The following is a 15,161-nucleotide window of genomic DNA, read 5'->3' as shown; positions in this document are numbered from 1 at the left end:
GTGAGGTAACAGCCTGTGGGGCAACCAGAGGCAGCTTCCCCCACTGCGGAGCGATGGGATCAGGCTCTCTGCAAACTCAGGCAGTGTCACCTCTGATGTCCGGGGCAAGTGGCCCCTCTGTGGGGTGGAAATAGGGGAGCAAAGTGACTGACAGAGGCAAGACCCCTTGGATGTGGCCTCTGGTGCCATGATTGCACCAAGCAAAGGGATGTGGAAGAGGGTGGTTGGGAGCGAAGGAACGTGGAAGGGGCCCTGGCGGAGGAGGGGACAGCCGGAGGGGTGGTGGGAAGAGAGGAGGAGTGAAAAAATGCCCAAGAGAAGAAAGGGGCAAACGGAGACAAGGAGGGAAGGATCCCGGAGGAGGAAACGCCGCGCAGGGACAGGTGAGGCGGGAGAGTGGGAAGGCAGGGGAAAAGCAAAGCAGTGAAGGGGGGTCCTGGGAAAGACCCTGCGGGGGGAGAAGGAAGGAGGCCGGCGCTGGCTGGGAACCTCCTCCCGGCAGCCGCTGACCTGTGACGGCGTCGGTGGAGACGGGGCCGAGGCGCTTGCGGCCGGAGATGCCGTAGAGGTTGAACTTGTATCGGCGGGAGGGGGCCAGGTTGGTGACGGTGACCGTGCGGGATCCCCCGTCCACGGGCAGCGCCTGGGGTTTGCCCTTCGCGTCCTTGTACTGGAGGAGGAAGGAGTCGAAGGTCCCCTCCACGGTCCAGGAGAGCAGGGCGGAGTCGTGGGTGACGTCGGAGGCCGAGAGCTCCCCCAGGCTGGGCTGGGGGGCAGGTTCCTCCTCCTGCGGCGCCGCGGCTGGAACAGAGAGAGGGGGGTGAAGGGTGCGGCTGGGTTTGGGGGCAGCTCGCTAGGTCCTTGGTGGGGCCAGGTAATTCCTAGCCAGAGGGGATCAGCAGGGAGGATTAGCGGAAGGAGGGTGCAGGGAGCCCCAGGGACCGGCCCCAGGACACAGCCGGATCCTGCTGCTGGGAAGGAGACCTGGGGAGAGACAGACGCACGGGGCATGTCTGCAAAGAGGATCCCGCATTCCTGGGTTCCCCGCGGCCACCCCGCCTCCATGGAGGGGTCGGCCCAAACCTCGGTGAGAGCTGAGCTGAGATGGGAGGAGAGGGGGGGAAGGAAGAACAAGTGAGAGAGAAAGAGAAGGGGGTGAACTAAAGCCTCCAGCATCAATGGAAAAATCCCCATTGACACCCATCCAGCCCCATGCACGCCCATATCACCATCTTCATACGCTCCCCTCCAACCCATCCATGGCCAGTCACATCCATCTATCCAGGCACCCATGATCTTACCCACCATAGCCCTTGTACCTGCCCCCTGCAGAGGGGTTACCCAGACACCCACACCTCTGCCGTGAATCCCCCAAAACACCCATCCATAAACTCCATCCATCCCCATTCACATCCATCCATCTCCATTCACATCCATCCATCTCCATATCCATCCATCCCCATACATGTCCATTCATCTCCTTATCCATCCACCCCCATCCATCCATCTCCTTATCCATCTGCTCCATCCCCATCCATCCATCCCCATTCACATCCATCCATCTCCATATCCATCCATCCCCATACATGTCCATTCATCTCCTTATCCATCCACATCCATCCATCCCCTTAGCAATCCATCCCCATACACATCCATTCATCTCTCCATCTCTCCGGCCATCTCTTCCCTTAGACATGCATTCGTCTATCTATCCATCGATGACCATCCCCTCCCTCCATCCATACATCCCCATACAGATCCTTAATCAGTCTATCCATCCATGAGATCCCCTCCATCCATCCATCCCTCCTCCTCGATTTCCATACACAGCCATCCACCTATCTATTCATTCATTCATCCATGCACATTGATCCATCTGTCTGTCTGTCTATGCACCCATCCATCCCCATCCAAACTCCTCTATCTGTTGAATGGCCGGTAGACGGGGGGTGGGGGTTGGAGTCCGGGAAGCGGCTGGCAGCTGCTGTCCCCGCACTCTGCAAAGCAAAGGGGGCGGGAGGGAAGGAGCCGGTGCCCCCTGGAGCAGCCTCTGACCTGTGACGGCGTCGGTGGAGATGGGGCCGAGGCGCTTGCGGCCGGAGATGCCGTAGAGGTTGAACTTGTATCGGCGGGAGGGGGCCAGGCTGGCGACGGTGACGGTGCGGGATCCCCCGTCCACGGGCAGCGCCTGGGGTTTGCCCTCCGCGTCCCGGTACTGGAGGAGGAAGGAGTCGAAGTCCCCGGCCTGGACGGTCCAGGAGAGCAGGGCGGAGTCGTGGGTGACGTCGGAGGCCGAGAGCTCCCCCAGGCTGGGCCGGGGGGCGGGTTCCTCCTCCCGCGGCGCCGCGGCTGGAACAGAGAGAGGGGCACCGGGTGCGGAAACACTTGGTCAGGCAAATGGGGGCTGCCCCTGGCTCCCACAGCAGCGGGCTCAGGCTCTCTGCAGACCCTGTGGCCCTGGGATCGGGGCAGGAGGGCAGCCCAGTGGGGTGGAACTGGTGGCGTGGATGGTGCCGTGGGAGCAAAGCCCTCCGAGATCCCCAGGGAAGGGGGCAGAGACGTGGCTCGTGGTGCTGAGATGGGGGCAGGGCAGGTGTAGGGCAGGGGGAGGAAAGGAGCGATGGGTGGGGTGTAGGAAAGGGAGAAAGAAGCAGCAGGAAAGGGGTGGGAGCAGATTTGTGTGACCCCCCTCACCCTGCCTTGAGGGGATTCCCAGCTTCTGGAGCCCCAGACTGAGTCTCCTGCCCAATGGACGACGGCTCCGGCGGCTGCTAACCCCGAGCCCAGCCCCAGCCGGCCTGGCGTCGGGTGGGCACAGAGGGTCTGGCTGCCCCGCTGGGCTGCGGGGAGGCGGCTGCGTGGGGCGGGTGACCTGGACCAGCAGCCCGGGGGCAGGGCCCAGCCAGCGAGGGGACGGGCGGGCGCAGCCCCGGGGGGCTCAGCTCGGGAGCTGCAGACACAGGCCGGCTCAGGGGTCCCTGCTGCGCCCCACGGGTCCCGGAGGGGTTGGTGCGGCTCCAAGAAGCCAGCGGCACCGACCCAGCAGCTCCAGCCCCGCGGTGACCAGCGTCCCTGGAGAGGGCTCACCCGGCCCAGGACAAGAGCCAGCGAGCCCCAGGGGCGAGCGAGCCGGGGCCAGGCAGGAGAGGACCCTGCCCCCTTGGGGATTATGGGGGGGGGACTCTGGTTTGAGATGGTCAAAGCCACCGCGTGGCAGCGCCCGTCTCAGGGCCCCAGCCTGCGGGTGCCAGCTGGGTGTGGACGTGCCAGGCGAGTCCGTGAGCATGGGGAGGTGGGAACTGGCTCCGTTCGCCACATGTCCGAGCTGCGTGTTGACCCGACCACGCTGCAAAGCAAAGGGGGCCGAAGGGGACGGAGCCGGCGCCCCGGGTCCAGCCGCTGACCTGTGACGGCGTCGGTGGAGACGGGGCCGAGGCGCTTGCGGCCGGAGATGCCATAGAGGTTGAACTTGTATCGGCGGGAGGGGGCCAGGTTGGCGACAGTGACCGTGCGGGATGCCCCGTCCACGGGCAGCGCCTGGGGTTTGCCCTCCGCGTCCTTGTACTGGAGGAGGAAGGAGTCGAAGTCCCCGGCCTGGACGGTCCAGGAGAGCAGGATGGAGTCGTGGGTGACGTCGGAGGCCAAAAGCTCCCCCAGGCTGGGCTGGGGGGCGGGTTCCTCCTCCCGCGGTGCCGCGGCTGGAACAGAGAGAGGGGGGTGAAGGGGGAGGCTGGGGTCGGGCAGGGGTGGGTTGCCGGGTCCTTGGGGGGGCGGATAATTCCTAGCCAAAGGGGATCTGCAGACAGGATTAGCGGGGGGAGGGTGCAGGGAGCCCCAGGGACCGGCCCCAGGACACAGCCGGGTCCTGCAGCTGGGAAGGAGAGCTGGGGAGAGACAGACGGACGGGGCATGTCTGCAAAGAGGATCCCGCATTCCCCGGTTGCCTGCGGCCACCCAGCCTCCATGGAGGGGTCGGCCCAGAGCGACCGGCACAAACCTCAGTGAGAGCTGAGCTCAGACGGGAGGAGAGGGGGAAGGAAGAACAAATGAGAGAGAAAGAGAAGGGGGTGAACCAAAGCCTCCAGCATCAATGGAAAGATCCCCAATGACACCCATCCACCCCCAACCACTCCTCCAAACATCCCTCCATCCTCACACGCACCCATTCATCTATCTGTCTATCCATGACTATCCCTCCATCCCCATCCATGCCCATAGACAGCCACCCATCTACACATCCATCCATCCATCCACCCCCACCAATCCCGACCGACAGCCGTCCATCTATCTATTCACTCACTGATCCACGCACATCGCTCCAGTCAGTCAGTCTGCTCCATGCACATCGATCCAGCCGTCTAGCCACCCCTCCATTCCCATCCACACTCCTCCATCCACTGAATGGCCGGGAGGCGGGTTGTGGAGGTTGGAGTCTGGGAAGCGTCTTCCCAGGAAAGTCCCGGCTGGCAGCTCTTGTCCCCACCACGCTGCAAAGCAAAGGGGGCGGGAGGGGACGGGGTCAGCACCCCCGGGTCCAGCCGCTGACCTGTGACGGTGTCGGTGGAGACAGGGCCGAGGCGCTTGCGGCCGGAGATGCCGTAGAGGTTGAACTTGTATCGGCGGGAGGGGGCCAGGTTGGCGACGGTGACGGTGCGGGATCCCCCGTCCACGGGCAGCGCCTGGGGATTGCCCTCCGCGTCCTTGTACTGGAGGAGGAAGGAGTCGAAGGTCCCGGCCTGGACGGTCCAGGAGAGCAGCGCGGAGTCATGGGTGACATCGGAGGCCGAGAGCTCCCCCAGGCTGGGCTGGGGGGCGGGTTCCTCCTCCCGCGGCGCCGTGGCTGGAACAGAGAGAGGGGGGTGAAGGGGGAAGCCAGGGTGGAGGGTGGCCCACTGGGACCTTAGCGGGGCCTTGTTACTGCCAGCTAGAGGGGTTCAGCAGAGAGGATTGGTGTGGGGAGGGTGCAGGGTGCCCCAGAGACCAGCCCCAGGACAGTGACGGATCCTGCTGCTGGGAAGGAGAGCTGGGGAGAGACAGATGGACGGGGCATGTCTGCAAAGAGGATCCCACATTCCCATCTGGGTTCCTGCGGCCATCCCGCCTCCATGGAGGGGTCGGCCCAGAGCAACCGTCAGAAACCTCGGTGAGCGATGAGCTGAGACGGAAGGAAGAACAAACGAGAGAGAAAGAGAAGGGGATGAACTAAAGCCTCCAGCATCAGTGGAAAGATCCCCGCTGACACCCATCCATCCCCAGAAACGTCCGTACCACCATCTGCATATGCTCCCTCACCCATCCATCCCCATCCAAATCCATCCGCCTACCTATCCATCCATCCTCGTAGACATCCATCCATCTACCGATCTATCCATCCATCCCCAGCAGTCTCCACGGAGAGCCGTCCATCTCTCCATCCATTCATTTATTCATTCATTCATTCATTCATCCGTGCACCTGTGACGAAGTTGGGGATGTTTGTCGTGTTTTACATGAATAGCGTGTGTGTGCCTCAGTTTCCCTGTGTGCTGCATGTTTAACAAGGTGGTGGGAGAGGGGTGGTTGTTGCCGAGGACCAGGTGTGACCTCGCCTAGCAGCCGGGATCCCCGGACAATGGCCTGGAGATGGGAAACCCTAACAACTGGTGACCAAGAGGCCCACCCCAGCTTGGCCGTCAGCCGGTTCTGGCTAGTGGGAGGACAGTGGGCTGCGGAGAGACCCCGGTGACCTGACCAGCCGGTTCCAGCCAGCAGGGAACAGAGGAGAGAGGGCCCCAGCGTCCCGTTTACCTGGGATGGAGGACGGAGGACAAAGGACAGGGGAGGAGCTGTTGGGGCCAGTGATAGCAGATGCCCAGCTGGGAAGCAGGGGGGCTCTGGGCTGGAGGAGGGAGCAGGCAGAACCCCCCCGGACGCAGGGGAGACTGGGATGCGCTGGGCTGAGGGAGGCCAGGCCTGAGGCCCGGAGAGTTTCCTGTGCTGGGTTCAGACACTCAGTAACCCCTCCTGTTTTACGCTGGCGGAGCGTCGCTCCGGTCTAGAGAACAGGGGGCATTATTCCCTCTGGGGGGTGGAGGCCCTGGGGGGTCCAGAGCGAGGGGACTCCCTGAGGGGGCCCACGGCAGAGACAGGTGTGCTAAGGCTCAGAGAGGTGCGGTACCAGGAGGTGGAGGGGCTGGACCCCCAAGAGAGAGTGGACCCCCGGGAGAAGGGCTGTCGCACTGAAGGGGGTTCCCCCCACGGACCACACAGGGCCAAGAGTGGGCACGACCTGGGAGTCCGTGACACCAGCCCATACACAGTGACGCATTCACCCCATCTGCCCCACACACATCGATCCCTCCACACTCCTCCATCCACTGAATGGCCGGTGGGCGGGTTGCGGAGGTTGGAGTCTGCGAAGCGTCTTCCCAGGAAGGTCCCAAATGGCAGCTCTTGTCCCCACCGCGCTGCAAAGCAAAGGGGGCGGGAGGGAAGGGGGCAGCACCCCCGGGTCCAGCCGCTGACCTGTGACGGCGTCGGTGGAGACGGGGCCGAGGCGCTTGCGGCCGGAGATGCCGTAGAGGTTGAACTTGTAGCGGCGGGAGGGGGCCAGGTTGGTGACGGTGACCGTGCGGGATCCCCCGTCCACGGGCAGCGCCTGGGGGTTGCCCTCCGCGTCCTTGTACTGGAGGAGGAAGGAGTCGAAGTCCCCGGCCTGGACGGTCCAGGAGAGCAGCACGGAGTCGTGGGTGACGTTGGAGGCCGAGAGCTCCCCCAGGCTGGGCCGGGGGGCGGGTTCCTCCTCCCGCGGCGCCGCGGCTGGAACAGAGAGAGGGGGGTGAAGGGCATGGCCAGCAGGAGCACTTGCCGGGTCCTTGGGGGAGCGGGTTATTGCCAGCCAGAGGGGATCAGCGGAGACAATTAGCAGGGGAGGGGGCAGGGAGCCCCAGGGACCGGCCCCAGGACACAGCTGGATCCTGCTGCTGGGAAGGAGACCTGGGGACAGACAGACGCACGGGGCATGTCTCCAAAGAGAGTCCTGCATTGCAAGGTTCCCCGCGGCCACCCCGCCTCCGTGGAGGGGTCGGCCCAGAGCGACCGGCACAAAACTCGGCGAGAGCTGAGCTGAGCCGGGAGGAGAGAGGGGGAAGGAAGAACAAATGACAGCAAGAGAGAAGGGGGTGAACCAAAGCCTCCATCAATGGAAAGATTCTCACTGACACCCCTCCAGCCCAACAAAAACCTATACAGCCATCGATCACCATGTCATACGTCCACCCAGCCTCGCATCTATCGTCATACTCACCCTGTCCCATTGCTCACAATGCCACCTGGCCACACATCTACCCATGAATCCCCCAAAATACCCATCCATCCCCACACACATCCACCCACCCTACCGTCTGTATGTCCACCCTTCCATCCACCCCCACACAAATCCACCCACCCTCCCGTCTATCCGTCCACCCCCATATATATCCATTCATTACCATCGTCTCCATCCATCCGTCCGTCCATCCATCCCCATACAAATCTATCCATTCAATTAACCTGCCCAAGACACATCGATCCAGCTGTCCGTCTATCCATCTATCCATCCATCCCCACCCACACTCCTCTCTCTACCCATTGAGTGGTCGGCAATCTGCTTATGGAGGCTGGAGGATTGGAAGTGTCTTCCTGGGAAGGTCCTGGCCCAGTGGTCGGGTTTCTGACACTGCAAAGAAAAGGGGGGTGGGGAAGGGGCTGGTACCCCGGGTCCAGCTGCTGACCTGTGACGGCGTCGGTGGAGACGGGGCCGAGGCGCTTGCGGCCGGAGATGCCGTAGAGGTTGAACTTGTACCGGCGGGAGGGGGCCAGGTTGGCGACGGTGACCGTGCGGGATGCCCCGTCCATGGGCAGCGCCTGGGGTTTGCCCTCCGCGTCCTTGTACTGGAGGAGGAAGGAGTCGAAGGTCCCGGCCTGGACGGTCCAGGAGAGCAGTGCGGAGTCGTGGGTGACGTCGGAGGCCGAGAGCTCCCCCAGGCTGGGCTGGGGGGCAGGTTCCTCCTCCCGCGGCGCCGCGGCTGGAACAGAGAGAGGGGGGTGAAGGGTGCGGCTGGGTTTGGGGGCAGCTCGCTAGGTCCTTGGTGGGGCCGGGTAATTCCTAGCCAAAGGTGATCTGTAGAGAGGATTGGTTGGGGGAGGGTGCAGGGAGCACCAGAGACCGGCCCCAGGACACAGCCGGATCCTCCTTCTGGGAAGGAGAGCTGGGGACAGATGGACGGGGCATGTCTGGAAAGAGGATCCCACATTCCCGGGCTCCCCACAGCCATCCCTCCCCATGGAGGGGTCAGCCCAGAGCAACCAGCAGAAACCTCGGTGAGAGCTGAGCTGAGATGGGAGGAGAGAGGGGGAAGCAAGAACAAGTGAGAAAGAAAAAGAAGGGGATGGATCAAAGCCACCAACACCAATGGAAACATCCTCACTGACACCTATCCAGCCCCAGAAATGACCATACCATCTTCATACGCTCCCCCATCCATCCACCACCCATGGCTACTCACATCCATCTATCCTGGCATCCATGACCTTACCCAGCATAGCCCTTGTACCTGCCCCCTGCAGAAGGGTTATCCAGACACGCACATCTCTGCCGTGAATCCCCCAAAACACCCATCTAGTTCCGTAAACTCCATCCATCCCCATACGCATCCATTCATCTATCCATCCACTCCATCCCCTTTCATCCATCCATCTCCATATGCAGCCATTCATCTCCTTACCCATCCATCCCTCTACGCATCCATTCATCTATCCATCTGCTCCACCCCATCCATCCATCTCCATATGCATCCATTCATCTCCTTATCCATCCGTCCCCATATGCATCCATTCATCTATCCATCTGCTCCATCCCTATCCATCCCCATCCACGTCCATCCCCTTATCCATCCATCCATCTCCATCTATTCATCTATCCATCAGCTCCATCCCCATCCAACCTCATCCACATCCATCCATCCATCCATCCCCATCCATCCACCTCCTTATCCATCCATCCATCTCCTTTTCCATCCATCCCCATCCATCCATCTCCTTATCCATCCATCCCCATCCACATCCCTTCATCTATCAATCCATGACCATCAATCCATCCATTCCCATCCATACCAGTAGACATCCATCCATCTGCTCAGCCATCCATCCATCCATCCCTCCCTCCCTCCCCATACACATTCATCCATCCATCCATTCACGACCATTCCCATCCATCCATCCCCACTGATCCCTATAAACAGCCATCCATGTATCTTTTCATTCATTCATTCATTCAATCATCAACCCCATAGTCATCTATCTATTCATTCAGTCTGCTTCATACACACTGATCTATCTATCTGTCTGTCTGTCAATCCACCCATTCACCTCCATCCACACTCCTCCACCCATTGAATGGCCGGTAGGCGGGTTGTGGAGGTTGGAATCTGGGAAGCGTCTTCCCAGGAAGGTCCCCACTGGCAGCTGCTGTCCCCACACACTGCAAAGCAAAGGGGGCGGGTGGAGAAGGGGCCGGCACCCCCGGAGCAGCCGCTGACCTGTGACGGCGTCGGTGGAGACGGGGCCGAGGCGCTTGCGGCCGGAGATGCCGTAGAGGTTGAACTTGTATCGGCGGGAAGGGGCCAGGTTGGCGACGGTGACGGTGCGAGATCCCCCATCCACGGGCAGCGCCTGGGGGTTGCCCTCCGCGTCCTTGTACTGGAGGAGGAAGGAGTCGAATTCCCTGGCCTGGACGGTCCAGGAGAGCAGGGCGGAGTCGTGGGTGACGTCGGAGGCCGAGAGCTCCCCCAGGCTGGGCTGGGGGGCAGGTTCCTCTTCCCGTGGTGCTGTGGTGGGAACAGAGAGAGGGGGTGAAGGGTGCGGCCAGGGTCAGGGGGCGGCTCACTGGATCCTTGGGAAGCCAGGTTATTCCCAGTGAGAGGGGATCTGCAGAGACAATTAGTGAGGGGAGGGTGCAGGGAGCCCTAGGGCCCCTCCCTGGGACAGTGACGGATCCTGCTGCTGGGAAGGAGAGCTGGGGACAGACGGACGGGGCATGTCTGCAAAGAGGATCCCACATTCCTGAGTTTCCCGCAGCCATCCCGCCTCCACGGAGGGGTCGGCCCAGAGCAACTGGCGCAAACTTCGGTGAGAGCTGAGCTGAGACGGGAGGAGAGAAGGGGAAGGAAGAACAAATGAGAGAGAAAGAGAAGAGGGTGAACCAAAGCCTCCAACATCAATGGAAAAATCCCCATTGACACCCATGCAGACCTAGATACTCCTCCATCCTTCCATCCCCATACATACCCATCTATCCAGCCAGCCGTTCCCTTCCCATCCATCCATTCCCATGAATGCCCAAGGTCCATCCATCCATTCACACACATCCTTCTGTGCAGCCATTCGTCCCGCCATCCTTTCAAACACACCCATCCGTCTATCTATGAATCATTTCTTCCATTCCTGGAGACGCCCCTCCACCCATCCATCCGCACACACCCCACTTTCTATCTGCTGAAGCGTCGGCAGCCAGGGTCGTAGATGCCTGAGGCTCACATGTGTCTTCCTTAGAAGGTCCTGTCCCAGTGGCCTGCGCCCCTGACCCTGGAAAGCAAAGGGGGCAGGAGGGAAGGAGCCGCGCCCCGTGAGCAGCTGCTGACCTGTGACGGCGTCAGTGGAGACGGGGCCGAGGCGCTTGCGGCCGGAGATGCCGTAGAGGTTGAACTTGTATCGGCGGGAGGGGGCCAGGTTGGTGACCGTGACCGTGCGGGATCCCCCGTCCACGGGCAGCGCCTCGGGGTTGCCCTCCGCGTCCTTGTACTGGAGGAGGAAGGAGTCGAAGGTCCCCTCCACGGTCCAGGAGAGCAGGGCGGAGTTGTGGGTGACGTCGGAGGCCGAGAGCTCCCCCAGGCTGGGCTGGGGGGCGGGTTCCTCCTCCCGTGGCCCCGCAGCTGGAACAAAGTTGGGTGCGGATTCGATGAACGATTCCTTGGGGACTCGCCGCAGAGGGGAAATAGGGGGCAGAAGCATCAGGGAGAGCTGGGTGATGGGGTTGGGGGGCACCGGGACTGATGGGAACAGCCTGTGGATGCAAAGCATTGGGGAAGACCCCCATCCCGTCCCACCCGGACGTCCGGCGGGTTGGTCCGAGGTGCTCTGGGCTGACACATCTCCTAGCGTGTGAACCCAAAAGGCCCCCAGCCCCCACGGTCAGAGAGCTCAGGCTGTTCAGCCCCTTGGAGAGATGACTGAGGGTTGCCTCCAATTGTGACCCCTCGGGGAGAAAAGCCGCGACAACCCCCAGGCTCCGCCAGGCTCTGTAACCCAGCAGAGAGGCGTAGAACATGCCCCAGGGGCTGGACGCAAACGCAGACGAACCCCACTCAGAAATCGGGCCCACGCTCCCCAGTGTGGGGAATTGCTCTCCCCGGGGAAGCCATGTCCTCTCCACCTCCGCACGGCTGCAGACCCAACCCGGCTGCCTCGCTGGGACACGCGTTAGCCAAGCCCCAGTGTCTGGGCTCAGTACAGCGGGAACTGGGGGACATTCTCCGGCCTGTGGTGTACAAGGGTCAGACGGGACAATCAGCACGGTCCCTTCTGGCCTTATCCTCCAGTAACCCTGCCTGGAACCTGGCAGGTGCAGACCGATTGCAGGAGGGAAGGGTGTGGCGGGGATGCCGGGACATCAGTCTGCAAGCACAGGGCTGGGACGTTTAGCCGTGAGCTGCCTGAATAAAGAGCCAGCTGAGGTTAGTAACCCTCTTGTGACACCCTGTACCCCATGTTCACACCTTTATACAGTTACGATATATTTTGTACAAAGGATGCCTTGTTAGGTATCATTTGAAAACTCATAATCTGCTGGACATCATTGTCCTGTTAAGCTGTGTATAACAGCGTGTGTGTAAAGCGATGTATGATTGTTAGTGAAACATGTTGCAGTTCTGGGTAATGCCAACAAACCCATTTTTCAGAGCCAAAGACACACTGGCAACCCCAGACAGGCATCAACACAGTCAAGTGGGCTGTCGCTTACTTAATCGGACATTCTCCAGCAAGGGGAGAGGTGTAAAAAAGAAATTTACAATTCAAATGAAGGATAGTTTGGAGCTCACATAGGCAATGGAACTGCCTGCCCCCATGACCCAGTGAAGATCTTTCCAGCACAAAGGACGGGCATATAAGAAGGGAGGGAAATGTCCCTAGCCTCTCCACCTTGCAGCTCTCTGCTCATCACATCAACGCACACCTGAAGAACACTGAACAAAGGGGACTGGTCCCAGTCTGAAAGGGAATCCTACCTGTGAACTGGCTGCGGCATCTGGTGTGGCGAGAAAACCAGTTACTTCAAACCCTATTGAGCTTGGCAAAGTTGAGGAATTAGCTTGCGTGTTTATTTCTTTATTTCTTTTGTAACCAGTTCTGACTTTTATGCCCTACCCTTTCTAATCACCTGAAATCTAGTTAATCAACTTGTTTTATTGTTTTGTCTAAACCAGCGGGTTTGACTGAAGAGTTTGGGAAACTCCCTACCCAGGTCACTGGGGCTGGTGCAACGACGGATGATGTCTGGGCTTGTACCGCCCCGTGGATTATAGAATGGCACGAGACGCACATTCTGGGGGGCAAGGCTGGATGGAGGGACACGCGGGTGTCACCCTGTATCTACTCGTGGGTGGCTGGGCACAGCAGTCTTGCATTCAGCTGGGAGTGACTTCACACGCTAGTGGTTGTCACAGCAAAGAGTGTAAAAGGCAGCCCAGGCTGGTGGCTGAAGGGAATCCAGGGGTCCAGGTTGCACCCTGAGGAACGTCACACATGGTGATTACCCGGCTCGCCACTCAGGGAGCACACACCTCGCTGTATTCCCGGAAAGAAAGGGGGTGACCCAAAGCTACTAACACCAGTAGAAAGATCCCCACTGACACCTATCCATCCCCACACACTCCTCCATCCACCCCTCCCAACATCCCCCCATCCCCACACACACCCATCCGTCCATCCCTCGGGACACCTGCAGATCCTTCCCATACACATCCAACGCAAACCAACCCAACTCTGCATCCATCCTTCCCATACACATTAACTGGCATCTCTATCCGTCCACCCGCCCCCCCATTCTTCCCCCCTTGACCCCCTATCTATCCGTCCACCCGCCCCCCCATTCTTCCCCGCACGACCCCCTCTCTATCCATCTATCCACCCCCCATTCTTCCCCGCACGACCCCCTCTCTATCCATCCACCCGCCCCCCCATTCTTCCCCGCACGACCCCCTCTCTATCCACCCCCCATTCTTCCCCGCATGACCCCCTCTCTATCCATGGATGGCCAGTAACTGGGTCATGGAGGCGGAGTCTGGAAAGTATCTTCCTAGGAAGGTCCTGGCCCAGTGGTCAGCTTCCCTGACACTGCAAAGCAAAGGAGGCGGGAGGGGACGGAGCTGCACCCCCAGGAGCAGCCGCTGACCTGTGACGGTGTCGGTGGAGACGGGGCCGAGGCGCTTGCGGCCGGAGACGCCGTAGAGGTTGAACTTGTATCGGCGGGAGGGGGCCAGGTTCGTTACGGTGACTGTGCGGGATCCCCCGTCCACGGGCAGTGCCTGGGGTTTGCCCTTCGTGTCCTTATACTGGAGGAGGAAGGAGTCGAAGGTCCCCTCCTCCACGGTCCAGGAGAGCAGGGTGGAGTCGTGGGTGACGTCGGAGGCCGAGAGCTCCCCCAGGCTGGGCTGGGGGGCGGGTTCCTCCTCTCGTGGCGCCGCGGCTGGAACAGAGAGAGGGGGGTGAAGGGCGGAGGACAGGGCAGCTCACTAGGTCCTTGGTGGGGCCGGGTAATTCCTAGCCAAAGGAGATCTGTAGGGAGGATTAGCGGGGGGAGGGTGCAGGGAGCCCCAGGGACCGGCCCCTGGACACAGCCGGATCCTCCTGTTGGGAAGGAGAGCTGGGGACAGACAGACGGGGCATGTCTGCAAAGAGGATCCCACATTCCCCGCAGCCATCACACCTCCGTGGAGGGGTCGGCCCAGAGTGACCAGCACAAACCATGGGCAGAGCTGAGCTCAGACGGGAGGAGAGGGGGGAAGGAAGAACAAATGAGGGAGAAAGAGAAGGGGGTGAACCAAAGCCACCAACATCAGTGGAAAGATCCCGATTGACACCCATCCAGCCCCGTGCACACGCCTCCATCCCTCCAACTTCATACGCACCCATTCATCTATCTGTCCATCCATGACCATCCCCTCCATCCCCATCTATGCCTATAGACAGCCACCCATCTACACTTCCATCCATTCACCCATCTCCACCAATCCCCATAGACAGGCACCCAGCTCCAGACACGTCTCCATCCAGCCCTGCAACTTCATACACACCCATTCATCTATTTATCCATCCATCCATCCCCACCCACAGCCATCCATCCCCTTACACAGCCCTCAACTGATCTATCTATCCATCCATCCATCCCCACCCACAGCCATCCATCTGTCTGTTCACTCACTGATCCATGCACCCCACAGACATCGATCCATTCAGTCAGTCTGCTCCAAGCACATCGACCAGCTGCCTGTCTGTCTATCCACCAAACCATATGCCTCCATCTGTTGAGTGGCCAGTCGATGAGACGTGGAGGTGGGAGTCTAGGAAGTGTCTTCCCAGGAAGGTCCCTGCTGGCAGCTGTTGTCCCTACTACACTGCAAAGCAAAGGGGGCCGGAGGGGAAGGGGCCGGTGCCCCAGGGGCAGCCGCTGACCTGTGACGGCGTCGGTGGAGACGGGGCCGAGGCGCTTGCGGCCGGAGATGCCGTAGAGGTTGAACTTGTATCGGCGGGAGGGGGCCAGGTTGGCGACGGTGACCGTGCGGGATCCCCCATCCACGGGCAGCGCCTGGGGTTTTCCCTCCGCGTCCTTGTACTGGAGGAGGAAGGAGTCGAAGGTCCCCTCCTCCACGGTCCAGGAGAGCAGGGCGGAGTCGTGGGTGACGTCGGAGGCCGAGAGCTCCCCCAGGCTGGGCTGGGGGGCGGGTTCCTCCTCCCGCGGCGCCTCGGCTGGAACAGAGAGAGGGGGGTGAAGGGTGCGGCCAGGGTAGGGGGCAGCTCGCTGGGTCCTTGGGGTGCTGGGTTATTCCAAGCGAGATGGGACCTGAAGAGAGGACTGGCGGGAGCCC

The 15,161-nt window shown here is 61.0% G+C and overlaps 1 protein-coding gene across 1 annotated transcript in view; it reads right to left on the bottom strand.

The window, feature by feature from the left end:
- The window catches only part of LOC102946450 (tenascin-X), an 82,626-nt gene that overhangs the window by 15,686 nt on the left and 51,779 nt on the right, over nucleotides 1-15,161 (bottom strand). The window contains 10 exon segments of the mRNA XM_043527624.1: nucleotides 490-801; nucleotides 2,056-2,349; nucleotides 3,405-3,698; nucleotides 4,547-4,840; nucleotides 6,505-6,798; nucleotides 7,752-8,045; nucleotides 9,558-9,845; nucleotides 10,659-10,949; nucleotides 13,469-13,762; nucleotides 14,749-15,042. Coding sequence (XP_043383559.1) covers nucleotides 490-801; nucleotides 2,056-2,349; nucleotides 3,405-3,698; nucleotides 4,547-4,840; nucleotides 6,505-6,798; nucleotides 7,752-8,045; nucleotides 9,558-9,845; nucleotides 10,659-10,949; nucleotides 13,469-13,762; nucleotides 14,749-15,042 — 2,949 coding nt within the window.

Source organism: Chelonia mydas, chromosome 14 (genome assembly GCF_015237465.2).
Source record: "Chelonia mydas isolate rCheMyd1 chromosome 14, rCheMyd1.pri.v2, whole genome shotgun sequence".
NCBI lineage: Eukaryota > Metazoa > Chordata > Testudines > Cheloniidae > Chelonia > Chelonia mydas.
This window is presented reverse-complemented; position numbering and strand designations above follow the sequence as displayed.